Source organism: Oryzias latipes, chromosome 16, assembly GCF_002234675.1.
Source record: "Oryzias latipes chromosome 16, ASM223467v1".
Classification (NCBI taxonomy): domain Eukaryota; kingdom Metazoa; phylum Chordata; class Actinopteri; order Beloniformes; family Adrianichthyidae; genus Oryzias; species Oryzias latipes.
Window position 1 is genome coordinate 25,462,704 of NC_019874.2, and position 19,599 is coordinate 25,482,302.

General features: G+C 38.6%; 2 protein-coding genes across 4 annotated transcripts; one reads left to right on the forward strand and one right to left on the reverse strand.

The window, feature by feature from the left end:
• Nucleotides 1–270: 270 nt before the first annotated feature.
• Nucleotides 271–10,825, reverse strand: LOC105356013. 3 transcript variants are annotated; one of them, XM_020710351.2, is made up of 8 exons: nucleotides 10,687–10,825; nucleotides 10,212–10,236; nucleotides 9,682–10,079; nucleotides 5,737–5,793; nucleotides 5,345–5,599; nucleotides 3,176–3,205; nucleotides 1,579–1,620; nucleotides 271–1,436 (listed from the first exon to the last, which is right to left on the reverse strand). In XM_020710351.2, the coding sequence occupies exons 1-8, from the start codon at nucleotides 10,727–10,729 to the stop codon at nucleotides 1,375–1,377; spliced, it is 912 nt and encodes a 303-aa protein (XP_020566010.1). In that variant the 5' UTR covers nucleotides 10,730–10,825; the 3' UTR covers nucleotides 271–1,374. The 3 variants fall into 3 exon arrangements, 1 of the variants encoding a protein (XP_020566010.1); XR_002874936.1 differs by having other exon boundaries at nucleotides 1,373–1,436; nucleotides 1,949–3,205; XR_002292031.2 differs by having other exon boundaries at nucleotides 271–1,620; nucleotides 1,949–3,205.
• A 2,625-nt stretch (nucleotides 10,826–13,450) lies between these two features.
• Nucleotides 13,451–17,789, forward strand: LOC105356015 (serine/threonine-protein kinase Nek7). The gene is made up of 5 exons (XM_011485704.3): nucleotides 13,451–13,574; nucleotides 14,833–14,988; nucleotides 16,203–16,341; nucleotides 16,494–16,601; nucleotides 16,944–17,789. Exons 2-5 carry the CDS (start codon nucleotides 14,843–14,845, stop codon nucleotides 17,562–17,564), a joined length of 1,014 nt encoding a protein of 337 aa, XP_011484006.1. The 5' UTR covers nucleotides 13,451–13,574; nucleotides 14,833–14,842; the 3' UTR covers nucleotides 17,565–17,789.
• Nucleotides 17,790–19,599: the final 1,810 nt, after the last annotated feature.

Genomic DNA, 19,599 nt, shown 5'->3' on the forward strand with positions numbered 1-19,599 from the left:
AATGGCTGGACTTGTACCACAGAGACAAATTTCATTTCAAAATGACAAATAAAAATCCTTGAAAGTAGGCGCAGAGTGCTGTGTTTAGTTATTGTTTGACATTAAAAAAAAGAAATAGTTTCGCACTGAGTAAATTTGTGCAGGATACGAAAGAATAACTTTCATTTTTGAGAAACCTTATGATGAAAGAACAAAAATCACGACTTTATACTCAAAAACATAGGGAAAAGATTGGTGTTTGTGTGGTTAAAAAAAAAAAACAAGTAAAACTTTTGGGTTATTATTATTTTTTATTGAAACAGTAAACAAAGATTAAAGCATATAACAATCAATTAAAGAGGAGAATTCATTAGACGTTTTTGTAAAGACTTAAAGGGCCTATATCATTCTTTTCTCAAAGCCTTTGAAAGTAAACTTTATCCATATAAATGACAATATATTACCTTTCACACCAAAAAGCGATTTTGTAATGAAGTACGAGTACCCAGAAGTAAGACAACTCGATCTCCGAGGTACCAGTTTTCGCTCCTTGTGAGTGCCGCCTATTTCATGATGTCAACCTTAACCTAGAGCTGTTCCCTACCTCTTGAGATTTTTCAACCTGCAGCACACAATGATAGATACAGCTATTCAAATGTCCTGATCTGCTCCGCCAAGGTTTTTTTTAAATTTTGTGATGCGCTCACTGTGTTCGATTGATAAGACCTTGTGGATTTTGAAATGTTCACCACGTGGACAGAGAGGCACTGTGGACATGGATCGTCCACAAAGTTGTGGTGCGGGGTGAAAACAATTTAGGAGTCCCAGAAATAGTGAGCTAAACGTTCAGTGCTAATTTGAGTTGGCAAGTGTAGCATTGTGTTAGTTGAATCAAGCAGGTAAATTTAAACCAAAAGTTACAAAAACATAAAAAAAAACAGTGTAGAAACCACAAGATAAAAGCAATAGCACAGATTTATGGGTAGGCTGCCAAAAAGGAAAATTATGACTTAATTTCGGACCCCGCATGCGCAGTGAGTGCTGGTAGGAAAATTTCAGGGGTATGAAGGATTTAAAGAACACCAGCCTCTGCAGCGTGGGAAAACAAACAACATCCAAATTTTGGCAAATTATAGGCGGTTAGATAAGATAGTTATAGTTTCTGTTATGTCAGCAACATAGCTGCACTCTGGTTTATTGTTTTGTACCTTACAATCACAACTAGGAAGAGTGACCAAAACTGTACTAAATTTAATTCTTTAATGTGATTTACTAGCATAATTATGGGGGAATTTTACTTTTTTTTTCTTTAAACAAACAGTTTTACCTGCAGACACGCAGAAATCTAGGAAAATCAGTTGCTAAGTTGATTCAGTTGTGAGTAGTACATGTTGTTTATCCACATTGATTCAGGCCAGCTAATAAAAAAAGTATTCCAACCATGATCAAAAAGAGAGCTGTAAAACAGAGAAACAGTGCTGTCATTTGGGTCAAGAGAAATCAAACTTGAAACTGCTCAGAATTCCTTTACATTTTAGTGCAAACATTTTAAACTTTACAGGATTTACATGCTTCTAATTAACAATTGTTTATACGTACCACCAGCAGCAATCAGTCCAAAGTGAGCATGATGGCTCAACCCTAAAAATAGGAAAACAAATTTTATTTATTTATTGTTTATGCCAACTCATCTATGCACACAAGATATTTCAAAATAAGCTATGAACACTAAGACACTTGGACTTTGATTCACTTCTGCAAAACTCTTTCAAAGGATCCTTTGAACAGCTTCCACGAACACCGAAGAGTTTGAGAGAGTGACTTTTACTAATGTGATTTCTTTGTAAATGCAAACTTGAAGTCAGACAGAAGAAATCATCTTATTATACCTGGTCCCTCTAAATCAGTAGACATTGTCAAGTAACAGTCAAGACACAGTCAGTCTGTTTTCCATTTTTTTAGCCCTCACCCTTTTGTTTGCTGTGCAGGTTGGCTGAGGCTTCTCCTGAAGGGTTCCGCCCACTCATCTGTGGCTAAGTGGAATGGCGCACAGCTGCTTGGACAAAAGTTCAAATCTTTATCTATTAAAATGCACTTTTCATGCTTTGCAAAGCTAAAATCGTTTTACAGTTAAAAACAAATAGACTAAGAAAAAGAGATATCCACAATTTAAGTTCAAACCAACCCATCCATTTGGCTTCCTCCCCTCCAGTATAACATATGCCCCATGACCCCGCACACAATGAATACTGGCATGAAAACGGGACTGTAATTCTAAAAGAAGCTAATGGCTAAGCTCTGCTGTTAGGAAACAGTATGGGCTATTGGTAATCTATTTGTACCAGGAGCCAGCTCAGCCACAGGAACATTGCCACAGTGCCCACCCAGACTGGGACAGCAGCAGGGTCCACTCCACAGCCGTGATGGACCCCAGCCATCTTGGTGAGGTAAAGCACCGTGGTATCAACCACAGACCAAGCCGGGAAGCCCTGGCACAAAATATCCCCCATCATTTTAAGTGTCTCTGCTTCAGTCATTAGTGTGAGCGTGTCTTTTCATTTTAGTTATTTGGCTGTTCCTTTGCCACAGTGGGGTCAGTGTAATTTTTTCATGCTAGACTTCGAGTTTTTCGTTTGTGTATTTTCCCCACCAGGTGTGCCGCCTTTTGTTATTAAATTACTAATCTGAACCTTGCCTGATCTGTCCTGAATCTGTGGTTGTCCCGAAACATCAATACGCAAACAAGAGAAACATGTTTGAAGTAAAATGTTTAGTTTTACTTCTGGATATCACGTTAAAAGGAATAAAATGTACTGAATCATTTTTATTTCTTTTTTTTTAATAAATGCCTTTGTAGTTTTAAAATGAAGATTGAATGAAGTGAGAAAATCCAAATACATTGAACCCACCCCCAAAAAAGAGGGGAAAAATAAAATTTGCTCTCTCATCGAAGAAGATGCAGATTCAATTTTCCTACAACCATGCTGACAGCATAGAGCATGGGGGCAATTACTCATCTAATGTTTTCAAACGGAAATGACTTCAACGCAAAAGGCACCAACGCTGCTGAACTGCTGTGGTGGAGCCTGAAGGGCAGCATGGAAGAGTTCAGTATAATCATAAGCATGGACCAAAATTAAAAAATGTTGTCACAATAAGCTGGAACCGTATAAAAGTGAAGATAAATATATCATACCTGCGTGACTGCTTGCAGGCTTCTGCTCACCTGAAGGGGACAAAAAAGGCTTTTGTAAAAAACATTTGCCAGCACAAGTCAATTATTGGATGCTTATATAATCTTTGGTTTTAACTGCTGTTGGGCAATCAGTGGCAAAAAAAAGAATAACTAGAGGTTAAAATACTGGATACTGGGAAAAAAATCATACCTAATCAGAAGCCTCATTCTACACTGCCCATGGTAACTGTAGTTACCCCAGCTAAACTTTGGCAGAAATCAATAAGTGGTGGACTTGCACAGCTGAGCCCTTAAAGATGGGGAGCCAGAGAATGTTCTCTGTCCAGAAAGTGCACATTTTGAAAAAAGGACAGAAGGTTTGAAAGAGCAGGAACACAAAGAAACATTCAGCAGAGGTGGAAGTTGGAGGCATTTCTAGTCTTTTATGTGCAATCTTGTTTCAACACCTCTTCTAAACCCTGGAGCACTTTTGTTATAAAAGTTACACCATCACTTTTTCCGGGTAATTTTCACCCGATGTAATATAGCCAACAAAAAATACTTATCATAAAAAAATAGATCAAAAACATGACAACACATGATAAATTAGAGTGGGTTTCTTTTATTTTCAACTGTGGTATGTGTAAATAAATGAAAAAGAAAAACACAGGAAGTTCTTAAAAACATGCTCAAAACTAGAACATTAAACATAGGAGAACAAAAAATTTCCACAAAATGATAAAATAATACTAGAAACTTGCTCCACCCATTCCTGGGATGTGTGAGACTTCCCTGGTGAAGGCACAGACCCTTTGAAACGCAACATATTGGAATTCATGTAAATAGTTTGCTTGGGTGGAAATCACCTGGCGATAGTGCTCAAGGGTTAAGAGACAAGGGTCTGATTCACACTCACTGCACATGAATTGAAAAACATCACCTTTGAGCCTCACCAAGAACCCCATTTTATAAACACTGGATCAATGAAATTTATACCAGCTCACATGACTTCTAGTTATTGATCTTTTTGTCACACTTGCAAAGTAGCCAGGACACAAAATTCCATTATTAGTTAGAACTGAACAAGCTACTTGGATGAACAGCCAAAAGTATTTTAGACTGACTGTTAAAGAGCAGTTATCCTAAAGAAAAGAATCCTGCTATAACATGATCCCGGAAAACAAATATGCTCATAAATTTAAATGTAAAAGTTTCAGATACTTTCCTCATCTCAGTAAATATTTGAAGTGCTAATATATAATTTCTTAGGACAGGCTTTGGAAATCTTGTCTAAGAAATGAGTCCACACCTGGTAAGCTATGCAAAGATGAAGGAAACTCAAACAGTGCAGTTTTATTTACCACTGAAATGTGAAAAAATGAAGATAAACAATAAAGATTCACCTTGAGTCATAACTCCACCACACAAATGAAAACTAGAAAACGTAAAAACAACCAACAAAAAGTTTTCTATACTTTCTTGTCAGGTTTACTAAACCAACAATCAAGTTATTTAGATTTTTTTTTTGAAGAAAGTAAATGAGCCACCTCAAATTATTGTCTCTGATTCACTGCAATTTACATCAAACAGAACTGTAGTCTCGTCTCTATGAGACCACCTGTAATGGGTGCCCATGGACTGACACCTTATCGTGGTTGGGGGGTTTGCGTGTCTTGATGACCTGGATAGCTATGCTGGCTGGGCTTTGTGCTCCTGGTAGGGTCTCCCATGCCAGACATATTGAAGGTTAGAGACCAGACTAAGAGCAGTCCATTGGCCCTCCAAGTTGGGGTTTGGCACCGGGCTAACCACCAGGACCCATAAAACTAAGATGGTTACGGAAACAGCAACAAGATCAAAAACCACTCTAAGGCAGTGAGAAGAACTGTAGTAGAAGCTTCCATCACAAAACCACATCTGATACAAAAGACGTTCTTGACCTTTTTCATTTCAGCGTATTTTAAAAACGTCACACACCACCACCTGATGACGACCCCGACGAAGGCGGAAGGTATTCCACCGAAACATGTTGGTACGTTTTATAAAACAAACCAGTGTCTGATGGGAAATAATTTAAATACACAGTATAATTTTATAGACACAATGAACCTCATTGAATCTTTTTTATTTCAGCTAAACCATCATTTGGCTAAAAATGGAAGTCACCGTGTAGAAAAATATCATACTTACATCCACTGGAAACGAAATCTTTGAGGCTTCCGGTGTCACCCTCTGCTTCAATGTATGTGATGTTGCTTGAACAGTAGATGGTGACGGGGAATTGGTCAAGGCACGGCAAACAGCCATTTAGCTGAACTCTGAAACATCCTTTTCTGGCGTCAATTTGGAGTTTGTCATAGAGGAGTTTGTCGTCAGACCCATAGATGGTATGAAGAGTTTCACAATTCGTATTGTTGCAGGTGAAACAGTTAACTCCATTTAAATCTAAAAAGAAAACAACAACACAATAATATAATAATAAATAAGAATTCTTTTCATAGCTGAAAGCAATCGTAGTTAATATTTTAGACGTTAGGATTTAAATCAAGATCAAGAGTAACGTTTTGTTTATAACAACTTACCAGAAGATGAAGCACAGACAGGTACCAACCCGACTGTCATCAAGATTCCAAGGCAAACTGCAAATGAGCCAAGAAAAAGAAGCACATTCCCATCAGGAGTAGCAGTTATTTCAATTTTATTTAATGTGGCAGCTGCTGTGGCTGGACAGCCATACAGTTGCAGATAGAGTAGCCTCCACTCTGGTACCAACAATAACTGACTTAATCAAGCATGTAGCAAAACATTAACCTTCCTGGAAACCATATTAGGACAGCACAGGCAGGTAGTATCTAAATCTCAGTCAACTGTAACTCAAAAGGAAGACTTCGGAAGGCATTATTCCATTCATAAAATGGGAAGTTATGAATAAAAAAAGTATTAAATTAATAATAAGTCAATAAGGTAAATCAATAATTATTACTTTAATATTGTTATTTTTTTGGTGTAAATATTTTTTTTTTTAAGAAACAGACTATTTGACTACATGCGAATCATCCACACTTTAGACATACCGGATCGGTCGAGGCCCGGGTTAACAACGACCGCCACCGATGCTGTTAACCTACAGGGTGTCGGTGGAAATTTGACTACTGTTGGTGGAAGAAAGAGGGGAGGCAGAAGGGTCCGTGGCCAGAGAGAGAAGGGAAAAGGCAGGAACATAGGTTTGAGAATAGGGACTCTTAACATTGGCACAATGACAGGGAAAGGCAGAGAGCTGGCAGACATGATGGAGAGAAGGAAGGTAGATGTACTGTGTGTGCAGGAGACAAGGTGGAAGGGCAGCAAGGCACGTAGTATTGGAGGAGGATACAAACTGTTCTATCATGGTGTTGATAGGAAGAGAAACGGGGTAGGAGTGATTCTGAAGGGGGAGTTTGTAAACAGTGTTCTAGAGGTGAAAAGAGTCTCAGACAGGATGATGAGCCTAAAGTTAGAAATTGAAGGGGTGATGGTGAATGTAGTCAGTGGGTATGCGCCACAGGTTGGCTGTGAGTTAGAAGTGAAGGAGAGATTCTGGAGTGAGTTGGATGAGGTCATAGAGAGTTTTCCCAGAGAAGAGAGAGTTGTTATTGGAGCAGACTTTAATGGGCATGTTGGTGAGGGCAACAGAGGTGATGAGGAGGTGATGGGCAGGTTTGGTGTGAAGGAAAGGAATCTGGAGGGACAGATGGTGGTGGACTTTGCGAAGAGGATGGAAATGGCTGTAGTCAACACTTACTTCCAGAAGAGAGAGGAACATAGAGTGACATACAGAAGTGGAGGTAGGAGTACTCAGGTGGACTACATCCTATGTAGACGAGGTCATTTGAGAGAGGTTAATGACTGCAAAGTGGTGGTAGGAGAGAGTGTAGCCAGACAGCACCGCATGGTGGTGTGTAAGATGACTCTGGAGGTCAGGAAGAAGAAGAGAGGGAAAACAGAAAAGAAGACCAAGTGGTGGAAGCTACAGAATGAAGAAACTTGTGAGGAATTTAGGCAGAAGTTGAGGCAGGTCCTGGGTGGTCAGGATGAGCTTCCAGAGGACTGGGAAACTACAGCAGATATTATCAGGGAAACAGGTAGGAAGGTGCTAGGTGTGTCATCTGGAAAGAGGAAAGACGGTAAAGAGACTTGGTGGTGGAATGAGGAAGTACAGGAATGCGTCCAGAGGAAGAGGTTGGCTAAAAGGAAGTGGGATGTAGAAAGGACTGAGGAAGGTAGACAGGAGTACAAGGAAGCGCAGCGTAAAGTGAAGAGAGAGGTGGCAAAGGCCAAACAGAAAGCTTACGATGAGCTATATGACAGGTTAGACACAAAGGAAGGAGAGAAGGACTTGTACAGGCTAGCCAGACAGAGAGACAGAGATGGGAAGGACGTGCAACAGATAAGGGTGATTAAGGACAGAGATGGAAAGGTGCTAACAACCCAAGAGAGTGTACAGAAAAGATGGAAGGAGTATTTTGAGGAGCTGATGAACGAGGAAAATGACAGGGAAAGAAGGGAGGAAGATGTGGTTGTTGTGGAGCAGGAAGTAGCAGAGATTGGAAAGGATGAGGTTAGGAAGGCTCTGAAAAGGATGAAGAGCGGAAAGGCCGTTGGTCCTGATGACGTACCTGTGGAGGTATGGAAGTGCCTAGGAGAGACAGCAGTGGAATTTCTAACAAGGTTGTTCAATAGGATTTTAGAGAGTGAGAAGATGCCTGAGGAATGGAGGAGAAGCGTTCTGGTCCCAATCTTTAAGAACAAGGGTGACACGCAGAACTGCAGCAACTATAGAGGAATAAAGTTGATGAGCCACACAATGAAGCTGTGGGAAAGAGTAGTGGAAGCCAGGCTTAGGAAGAAGGTGGAGATTTGTGAGCAGCAGTATGGTTTCATGCCCCGTAAGAGCACCACTGATGCCATTTTTGCTTTGAGAATGTTGATGGAAAAGTACAGAGAAGGTCAGAAGGAGCTGCATTGTGTGTTCGTAGATTTAGAGAAGGCGTATGACAGGGTGCCGAGGGAGGAGCTGTGGTACTGTATGAGGTCGTCTGGAGTGGCAGAAAAGTATGTCAGAGTAGTTCAGGACATGTATGAGAGAAGTATGACGGTGGTGAGATGTGCTGTAGGTCAGACAGAGGAGTTCAAGGTGGAGGTGGGACTACACCAAGGATCAGCTTTGAGTCCTTTTTTGTTTGCTATGCTGATGGACAGGCTGACAGACGAGGTAAGACAGGAATCTCCCTGGACAATGATGTTTGCGGATGACATTGTAATTTGCAGTGAGAGTAGAGAGCAGGTGGAGGAACAGCTAGAGAGGTGGAGGTTTGCTCTGGAAAGAAGAGGTATGAAGGTCAGTCGTAGTAAGACAGAATACATGTGTCTGAACGAGAGGGATCAAGGTAGAAGCGTTAGGTTACAGGGGGCTGAGGTGAAGAAGGTGCAGGAGTTTAAGTACTTGGGGTCAACAGTTCAGTGTGATGGGGATTGTGGAAAAGAGGTGAAGAGGCGAGTGCAGGCAGGTTGGAGCGGTTGGAGGAAAGTGTCAGGAGTGTTGTGTGACAGAAGAGTGCCAGCAAGACTCAAAGGAAAGGTGTACAAGACAGTGGTGAGACCAGCTCTGCTCTATGGGTTAGAGACGGTAGCAGTGAGACAGAGACAAGAGGCTGAGATGGAGGTAGCGGAGATGAAGATGTTGAGGTTCTCCTTAGGAGTGACCAGGTTAGACAGGATAAGGAACGAGTACATCAGAGGGACGGCTCATGTTGCCTGTGTCAGCGACAAAGTCAGAGAAGCCAGACTGAGATGGTTTGGACATGTTCAGAGGAGGGATAGTGGATATATTGGTAGAAGGATGTTGGAGATGGAGTTGCCTGGCAGGAGGGCAAGAGGACGGCCAAAGAGGAGATACATGGATGTCTTAACAGAGGACATGAAGTTGGCTAATGTTAGGGTAGAAGATGTCCATGATAGAGTGAGGTGGAAAAGGATGATTCGCTGTGGCGACCCCTGATGGGAAAAGCCGAAAGAGAAAGAAGAAGAGACTATTTGACTACAGTATAAGTAGGAAAGCAGCATATAAGCAGATGGTAATGAGAAGTTAAACAAAATGTCATTTCAGGGGAAAAGTTCACTTCTTCATGTTTTTCTTGATTGTTCAGAAAAATTTTAATGAATTAAACCAAAGAACTCTGGACCTGATGTTGTGTTTTGTCTTTTTTTTCTTAATTGTTTAAAAAACAATATCCCTTGGTGGTGTAAAGGTTGGAAGTCTGTTATAGTGCAGTGAAAGATCAAAATACAACTAACTATAAAGTTTTTTTTTGTTTTTTTTGTTACCACAATGTCACAAATTTAAATGAAAATACCTCAAAATGAGGCTTTTCATAAATGAATAGGTTAGATTAAAAATGAATTAACAAATTAATTACAGGTCATAAGATATATGAAAGCTCAAATTTTTAATTTAAACAACATATACATATCCCCATTTTTATCCTCACCAGCAGTCCTGATACTTTTCTGTGTTAACCTCCTGTTGCCGTTCTTTTTTCTCCATCCTGGTGTACGCTTTGGTGGGTTCATTCTACGCTTCTTCATGCTGGGAATGACAGAAACTGTACTTTCTGCCTCGGTGATGGCTGCTTCTCCAAGTGAGGTAGTGTCAACTCCCTGCTCCTTTATGTTTTCTAGTTGCCTCAGAAAATGCCGACTCTTGGCCATAGTGAATACTTTCTCCTCGTGTGACTCAGCCCAAACAGGTCCTGGTGCCACCTCAGAGAGGGTTTGCTCCTCCTGCATGTTAATCGGCCTCACGGAACTTCTTTTGATGGTCATGGGCTCAGTTTTTTCAGAGCCATCACTAAATGTGTGGGTCAAATTGGCAGAAATGCCCGCCTGCCTGTCAAATTGAAAGGAACATTTTTAAGAGTTAACAAGAATCAAATAGTTTCTCAAAGATTAAAGTAATGTTTCAAAAGAGTGATACATTTCCTTTAAAACATTTTTGAGAATAACTAGTGAATGAACATACCCGCTCTCTTGAATGGCAAAGGATCCTTAAAGATCAAAAGGAAACATGGGTTAATTTCCACAACAGTTTTCATGCACAAGAAAATTGCTATGATCAAGTTTTAGAAAGACAATCCCTTAAAAAAACTCCTAGTTATCTGCATAACTACTTAAAAGGAAAAAGTTACTTTTGTGCAAATAACCCATTTCAAAATGCAGATAGTTGGATGCCACTGTCAGTGACACGTGATCTGCAGTAAAACACTCCATAACTACTTTTAGAACACAACGGTATTAGAAGAAAACAAAAACTGACTGTGCTTTAAATAATATAGCATAATATAGCAAAGTCAGTATTCATATGTTGAATACTGAATTCAATGAAGAGGAGAGCTTCATATACAGGAAGTAAGAACCACATACCTCAGTGGAAGGAGAAAATAACTTTTCATGTTCATTCAAAGCTTAAACCACAGAGTTTAAATAAGCAAACTTACCTCGTGGCTGAGAATTACAAAATTCTTCGGATGTGAGAGCCATTCTGGTTTCCAGAGGACACAAGCAAAGTTAGTGTAATCTGTACAGTCTTAACAGTGCTCTGAGCAAAATTCAGGAAATGGATTTTCCTTTCCTGTTTTTTTTTTGGTTTTTTTGTTTTTTTACCATAATTGACTTTCAACAACACACTTCCATCTAGTGGTCAAACAATGTTTTTTTTTTAATGTCCAGGATTTTTTAAAAGATCACAAAATATACATAAAATGCATATTAAGGCTGGATTTGTTTCTGCAATGATTTGTAAAGTTCTTATATAATAACACTGAACACACTTTTATCTCTCTCTTTAGCATTTTGACGAGGATCAACCAGGCTACCTGTGAACCACAAGTAGATTTAAGTCCTTATGCTACCATGCAGAGACTTTTTTACTGTTGGTTTTTACTTTTCCTCTGCATGTGTTTCTTGAGTTGAGTGAGCTGAGGAAGACATCCGGTGGAGGCCTGACAAGCCAACAACCGGTACCCAGAGCCTGTAACCTGGTTGCATAAAAAGCTCCTGAAGATCTCTGAGAAGGGGGGTCTCTTTTTTCCCCTATACCTCTTCTTATAAATGCGTGTGTGCAGGTTTTGGCCCCCTTTGAGAAGTTCGGGGAGTCTTTTGTTTTATTTTAAAGTATAGATAGGCTGTGTTTTGTTACATTTATTTCATCCTTTGGCCCAACCTTGGTCCCCACTCTTCTCCTCACGTTCTGTCAAATAAAATCCCCCATTGTGTGTCTTATGTTATGGTCCCATCTAGAGCTGGGCAATAGGGCCAAAAAATAAAATCTCAGTTTGTTTCCTTCCAAATTTGATTTTCGATTAATTAAAAAAAATTCTCACTGCTTTTACTTTCATTAACAAAATTTCCCAGTGATGAAATATATTTAATAAAAACTATTTAATTTTAATTCTCCTTTAGAAATTGGCTCTTTATTAGTTACATGTTTATTTGAACATTATTGTTATTGAAGCCGTGCCTCTCCCTGCTATCAGCTCTGCAGTTCTCGGACGATAAATACGAGCTCATTAAGGAAGCTGTTATTTACGGGGCACGCGTTTCGGAGCCAGCAGCACCTTTGAAATGCCATGAATAATGAACAAACTAAAATAAAATTGAATTTTTATAAAATACTCATTATTTTCCAAAGTCAACAGAAGGATGAATGAGCCACATGTGGCTCCGGAGCCATGGGTTGCCGACCCCTGCCCTAAACCTACTATGACAGATTAAAGATTAAAAAAAATCTACTGGCTAAATTATTTTATTATTTTGCAAAGAAATTAAAAACATCAGATAACTATTTATTTTTTCAATGGAACAACTTTATTGATTTCTGATCAATCTTTGCTCTCTGCTTTTGGCGTTTTTAATGCTATCTACGAAATCATAAGGAAGTTGTTTCTGTTTTCTTGCTGAAAAATGCCCCCATAAGAAGCTAGGAAAATAAAATCTCAATTTTCCCAAAAATAAATCGTCTAAATCAGGGGTGGCGAACAAGTTTGACACCAAGAGCCGAAGTTTTTAGCTGTGAGAGTCAAAGAGACAAACCACACATTGACCTGCCAAGACGTACACACACAAACATGCAATTAAAGCTGTATTATTTTCCATAACACACTCCTCTCCCTACAATACAACAGCAAGTATTGTACTTGTGATGATTTCAAGGAAAGTATCCACCCTCAATACACACATCAAATGCAGCTTAGCCAGAGTTAACACAGCGACTACCCTGGAGGTCAGATACCCCCTCCAAACACACACAGGCACCTCTCTCTCATCTCACACACACACACAAACACACACACTCTATATGGGTGTTATATATTCTTATGTTATACGGGTTATATATTCTTCAACTTCTTCCAGTTATTTTGTAAAAATGTTTGTCTTGATTGCTTAGAAAAGTTTTAATGCGATAAAAGGGAGTGCTTTAACTCGAAACCGTATTTTTTTTTTTGTCGTTTTTTTCTTAATTGTTTAACAAACGTATCCCTTGGTGGTTTAAAAGTAAAGGTTGTAAGTCTGTTGTGGTAAAAATAATAATAAAAATGATAAAATAAATAAAAAACTTTATAAGGCCACTTTTTAGTTGTATTTTGATCTTTCACTGCACCACAAATTTAAATGAAAATACCTCAAAATGAGGCTTTTCATAGCTATGAATAGGTTAGATTAAGAATGGATTAACTAATTAATTACAGCTCATTAAATATATAAAAGCTCAAGTTTTTAATTTCAACAACACATACATAACCCAATTTTTATCCTCACCAGCAGTCCTGATAATTTTCTGACAACTTTTTATTTCTAATCATAAAAAAGTTGTTTCTGCTTTCTTGCTGAAAAATTCCCCATGAGAAGCTAGGAAAATTAAATCTCAATTTCCCCAAGAATAAATCGTCTAAAAAAACAAAATTGAATTAATCGGTAAAATCGATGAAGCGCCCAGCCCTAATTCCATCAGTAATTTTACTTTTTTTGTAATAATTTTAGTCTATTTAAATAAAAATACAAACTATTACAATGGGGCTACTGTATTACAACTTTTTTTTTAGCTTTTCTCTAAACTAGTGGTTGACATATAACTCCACCTTTTTTTTCCACAAAATTCCAAACTACTTGTGTGAGAGTGAAGGCTTTATTATCATTATTATTTTATTGCATGGGCTTTCCTTGTTTACACTGTGCTTATCATGCCCTGATCTCGCCACACAAGCAGAACTGGTCTTCTCCAGGCCATGAGTCAGAAACAAAGTAGGAGTGGAGATGGAATAAAAGGGGAAGCCATGCCACATCATGTTCAGACCTGACAGAGTTTCTTTCTCCCAGTTGCAGAGAGGTAAGAGAACATGTTTTTGTACCAGGACAGTTTTTACCTACCTGTAGAATATTTCTGCTTACATTGTGTTTTATTACTAAGAGGCTTAGGTCAACAGATTTTCAGGGTTTCTAAGAGTTTAAAGAATTTTTCCTATCTCTCATTTTCAGTTTTTTCTTGTCTGTCATCTGGGTTAATCTTTACTACATTGTTTGTATGTTCAGCAGTAAAAAAAGACACAAAAAGCAAACAACTTAAGAGAGAACGCTGGACCTATGTCGATACAAAATATAAAATTAAGGACTATTTTGCAGTCGGTTTTTAAAAATATATGAGAGCCTTGATGAAAACCAGCATAACAGCAGCCAAAAAAAAACAACAAAGCAATTTAAGTTCTTCAAAGGTTAGCAGAACAAACTTTCAATATCAACTGAATTGAGCATTATAACCATATGTGATACATTAAAAAAGTAATCTAGAACTAGTTTACCTTATTCAAAGCTGTTCTAACCAAAGAAAATTGTATTTTTTGACAATATATTAAATTATTGCAAAGTGACCAAGTCTTGACAAAGAGATATCAGGCCAAAATCGGACTTTTCTGCTGTAGTTTTCATCGTCACACCACTGTTGCGTTTGTACACGGTCCTGTCACACATCCTGTAAATGCTTATAAACTGAAACAATTCTGGACTTTCCTGTTTGTCAGCTTTTACATAGGCTGGATATACAAACAACAGTTGCCAGAAACTGTTTGACTTGAACTCACTATAATGTGGATTTTCTTATTGTCACACCAGGAACAGTTTTAGTGACGTGTTCAGAGCAACCAGACATGTTAATTCATGTTTTTGTCTAAGCCAGTTAGAAACTGAAAACGGAAATTAAAAAAGAAACTTGAGTAAAAAAAAAAAAAAAAAGTCAGAATAAGTACCTCAACCAGTTAATTACTTGACAGAAACTTAATGCATTTCTCATACCTTATGTATGACATCTAACACCCCCCCTCTTGAAATACTTCCATTCAAAAATATAAATTAAATTTCAACCAAGACAGGGATATACTACGGTAACTAACTTGTACTATAACTGTTGACAACTATGATTTCCCCCAAACTGTTATCCAGTGACCAGTGTTGGTAGTAATGCCATTAAAGTATAACTTCAGTATACTAACTTCGTTACAAGTTAAGTAACGGAGTAATCTAACTATCATAATTACTTTTATCCCTGCTACAATGCTGTTATAATTCCCACTACCATTCTTTGACCTTTGCAGCTTGACCTGAATGGCGTTTCCAACTGGCACAATCGCAAGGGGTGGCTTTGGGAAAGTGTACAGACAACGATACAAAGACCATTGGGCTGCTATAAAGAAAGTCCCACATTACCTCATCCCCAGGAAGGATCTGGAAAGAGAATGTGAAGTGTACAAGTAAGTACAATCTGCTTAAGAAGTGAATAAAAAAAACAACCAGGTTGCTTGTTTATAGTTTTTACATAGTTGAACATAAGGAAGTTCATGGATGCAGTGAACAAAGAAATGAAGGTAGTTAGTGTAAGAGGAGAGGATGCAGAAGACAGGATAAGATGGAGGAAGATATAATAAACACATCCTAAGAGAGATGAAATGGGGGACAGTTTTTTTTTATTTAAACAAGTAAAACAAGATGTGAAATTCATTTTTTCATTCAAAACTATCCTGTGAAAAATGCAAGTAGATTTCTTTTTTTTTAAATGAGTACTGTTGAAATCAGCCGTTGTTTAATGCGACAGACTGAGAAAACTGAAAGAATGATTATCCAAACAGAAACCTTGCTCCTGTTGTTCAATTAGAAGTAGAAGAGTAGAAGGGTTGTTCAGAAACTGAAACATTTTCGAATTTCTGTGGAAAAATAACTGACCTCGAGGCCTAAAATCTCATAATTAATCCCGTTTCTGTTTGGACTCGTAACACACTTTAAATAAAATGAGTCAGTACAGTCACAAGTTGAGTCATGGCAAGTTGGGCAGGTGGAAATCATCGTAGTTGAGTGATCCCCAAACAGAAAATGCTGTCTTATAAACTTCATTAGTATATCTAAAGACTTTCCCTTCTCTACCTCTGCCGGTTCCAAGCCCGGTTTGAGAAGGTTGCGTCAGGAAGGGCATCCGGCGTAAAACATTGCCAAATTCACCATGCGACTCGTTCGCTGTGGCGACCCCTGATGGGAGAAGCCGAAAGTGGAAGGAAAAGTATATCTAAAGACTGATCAAATAGCACAATTTTAAATGATAAGAGTGCTTATGTCTAACTACAACTGATTCTATTCCAGTAGCTTGTACTACTTTACCCCATACTTTAATGGGGTTATAAACAGTCGAGTTTAATCAGCAACACCTACACCTGTTGGCTTTAACTCTAGTACAACCTGTTCTGACAGAATAAAACAGATCAGCACAAAAAGTTTGCAAATAGTTTCATATTTTAGCAGAAACACTTTTTGCGGTAGACCTCAGTAATATGTTTTAATGGACCTTTTTATTTATTTAATGTTTTTCTTTAATTTATCTTTGTACATTTATAGGGATAGAACAGTAAGACTCAACTTTAACTACTGGAGGGCTCTATCTCAGTTCAAGCTTTTTCTTTCTCTCTTTCATGTGCAGTAAAGCAAGCCATCCCAACATAGTGAAGCTTCTGGGGGACATAACCCTCTCAGATGGGAAATGGATCATTCCACTAGAGTTTATTCATGGCGAAGACTTGGAGACAACTATATTCAAAGCAACAAAGTCTAAGCTGCAGGTACAGCTACAAAAGAATGACAACTGAGCTCAAATCTGTTTCCACAATTTATTTCTGCTCACTAAAAACAGTTTTGTCAAAAGTAATCTTTACAATAAAGCTGATTTCACCACATGGTTGACTAAACTCAATCACATTTTCTTTTGATGCAGCTTACTCCTTCCACTAAAGCCATCATTATTGTTGGGATGTGTGAAGGGCTTCTTCATCTCCACTCCAAAGACATCGTGCATCAGGACCTCAAGCCTGAAAATATCATGGTATGTGAAGACATAGCGTACATTTGTCCAAACTTTGCTGGTGTGTCAGGCCTCAGTTCAGAGAAATTCCTTGCGAGCAGTTAGAACTTGCTCAACAGAATTCAAGCCTGTTCTTGTGGAGCAGACAGTGCCTTCAGGCTAAAATACTGCCTCAATGCGATGAGACGAAAAACTAAAGAAGGTCAAAATTGATACATTGCCTCAAGTTTAGATGGACATAAGTTTTTTTTTTTTTTTGGTGACCAAGAAACTAAAGTTATTTAAATAAACCTCTGTGGACAAAAATGAGGGGGAAAAAAACACTTTTTCCACATTTATTTGTTTTTATTTTTTGTTTTTCAGGTTGAACATGGCACAAACCGAGCTGTGATCATTGACTTAGGACTGGCTAAGTTCTTTAGGTATGGACTAAACTCTGCAGTGAATATGGGGAATGAGGCTTACTCCCCTCCAGAGGTGCTAAACAGAAGGTGCCAGCGAAACCAGCTATCGGACGTTTGGGCCATGGGGAAGATCATTGCTGAGTTTTTGGCCCGAATCCGGCTGTACACACCCACTGTATGTCCAGCGAAGATCAGAGAGGTCCTGAGAGAGCAGGCTTACTGCAATCCAGTTTGTCGAATGGTGGAGCAAAACCCATCTCAAAGAACGACAATGGCTGGAATTATTGAGGACTTACGAAAGGCAGGGGGTGTTGGTCGCATCACCTATCCAGATCCTCCAAAATATAACCTTGATGTACCAGAAAACAATGATCGAGGCAGAAGACAATCTCCAAGGCCATTAGGCAGGAGAATGAGCAGAAGCATGTCTCCACGTACAAGAAATATCCCCCCTATGAATAGAGGCATTCCACCATTTAGAAGGAACGCATCTCCTGTCCGACGAGCTATCTCTCCACCCCACTTTCAAAGACAAAGAGCTCCAATACCTTTTCCCCAAAGCAGGTTCCTACGCCGATGAAAAAGAAGCAACAAACTTCAGCTTTCTCTCAATCGATTACATAACAAAGTAAAAGAACATCCATTCTGAATTCAAACCATAGTTGTTTTTCATTTCATTGTGTTATCATTTTGTGATGACGTGAATGCCTTCATGAGCGGGCGTAACATTTCCTCTAACTTCATTGCTTGTCAAGGAATAAAACCAACATCAAAGCTAATAAAAATGTTTTTTTCTAAGAAAAAAGAAAAGGACTAATTCTTTGTAGAAGCTTGTTACTCAGTGAATTAGCATGTACGGCGCATGCTGAGAGGAAATGGGTTCAGGAAACGTAACAAAAACCTTCAGTTTCTCGCTGAAAGATTGAATGATTCAGGTAATATCTGCCAGCATGTCCGTATGCTTTGCTAATAAATAACAAAGCAAATGGCTTCATGATGTAAAAAGAAAATTCAAATATCATGCAGGATGGAGAGGTACTTAATAAAAAATATATATATTTAATACTAGAATTTAAGACAGGCATTTTAAACCAACAGTCTTGTTTTGCATTTTCCACACGAATATCATCTGACATTAAAGCGGTTTGTGGTTACATACTGATGACACACGTATAGCTCGTTAGTAAAGCATCATTATCAGTGTCCATCAACACTGCTATCTCCAATTCAAAACCAATTTCTCTGGTCCAGCAGGTTTATCCTATAGTTCTATCTGGATCCTGTTAAAAATCGTCGCATGCCCCGCTGCTTCCTCGGCCAAACACTATTGATGTGAATTAACAGAGGTGACGAGCACTCAGGGCTCACAGATCTGCTTGTCTGCCTCACATGTGCACAATAGAGGAGGAGAATCAAAGAAAATCACCAAAGGATGGGCCAATAAACAGCTTTGCACAGAAATTTACTTACAAGTAGGCTTCTAACTTTCAATAACTGAAAAAAATACTTGCAATGGCATACATTTTGGACCCTACATAGTTATTTGCTGCCTGGTACTAAATGAAACTTTTTACAATTTATTTTGCGGTTTTGGAAGAAAATCTTCCATTTTTAGTTTTGGTCTGCAGGCAGTAGATGAAAAGTCACGGCACCATCCCCAGACCATGACTTTAGTTCGTCATGCCAGGAATAGAAAACCTGACAGAAAAACATCAGTGATTACAACAACAAAACTGTAATCTCTACTAAAGTGGTATTTTCCTTTTTGGTGAAAAAGCCTTGTTAGTTTCAGTTGTGACATGGTTTTCTAAAAGGTGAACCGTTCCCATTCTATGACCTTAGATGGATAAGGATAAGATGGAGGAAGCTGATTCACTGTGGCAACTCCTGAAGGGAAAAGCCCAAAGGAAAAGAAGAGGTTTAATGCATACTTTGTCTTTTCATTTTTTTTTTAATTCAACAAGTAAAATTATGTCAAATTTGTTTTTTTATTCAAAACTATCCACTGTAAAAATGCATGTAGATTTCTTTTTTAAAACGTGACAGACTGAGCAAATTGAAAGAATGATTATCCAAACAGAAACTTTGCTCCTGTTGTTCAAGTAAGTGTTCCAGGTAAACCCACTGAAGAGTTGTTCATAAACTGAAACATATTTGAATTTTAGTTGGAAAAAAAAAACTAACCTCGAGGCCAACAAGCTGGTAAATAATGCAGTTTCTGTTTGAAATCGTCACACACTTTAAACAAAATGGGTCAAGTCACGAGTTGAGTCATGGCAAGGGAAGGTGGAAATCATCGTCCTCAACTCTGGTACAACCTGTTCTGACAATCTGACAGGCAGAAGAACAAGCAGTAGCGTGTCTCCACATAGAAATCTCACACCTATGAATAGAGGCATTCCACCATTTAGAAGGAACCCATCTCCTGTCCGACGAGCTTTCTGTCTAGCTCCATTTTAAAAACACAGAGCTCCAATACCTTTTCCCCAAAGCAGGTTCCTACGCCGATGAAAAAGAAGCAACAAACTTCAGCTTTCTCTCAATCAATGACATAACAAAATGAAAGAACATCCATTCTGAATTGAAACCATAGTTGTTTTTCATTTCATTGTGTT

What these genes read in the sequence shown, in the direction of transcription:
- LOC105356013 (XM_020710351.2), bottom strand. Translation starts at nt 10,729, where the DNA reads ATGGCTCTCACATCCGAAGAATTTTGTAATTCTCAGCCACGAG. An exon ending in TTGTAATTCTCAGCCACGAG is followed by an intron (nt 10,237 to 10,686) that starts GTAAGTTTGCTT and finishes TTGATCTTTAAG; the next exon opens with GATCCTTTGCCATTCAAGAG. An exon ending in GAAAAGTATCAGGACTGCTG is followed by an intron (nt 5,794 to 9,681) that starts GTGAGGATAAAA and finishes GCTCATTTGCAG; the next exon opens with TTTGCCTTGGAATCTTGATG.
- LOC105356015 (XM_011485704.3), top strand. Translation starts at nt 14,843, where the DNA reads ATGGCGTTTCCAACTGGCACAATCGCAAGGGGTGGCTTTGGGAAAGTG. An exon ending in AGAGAATGTGAAGTGTACAA is followed by an intron (nt 14,989 to 16,202) that starts GTAAGTACAATC and finishes TTTCATGTGCAG; the next exon opens with TAAAGCAAGCCATCCCAACA. An exon ending in CAACAAAGTCTAAGCTGCAG is followed by an intron (nt 16,342 to 16,493) that starts GTACAGCTACAA and finishes CTTTTGATGCAG; the next exon opens with CTTACTCCTTCCACTAAAGC.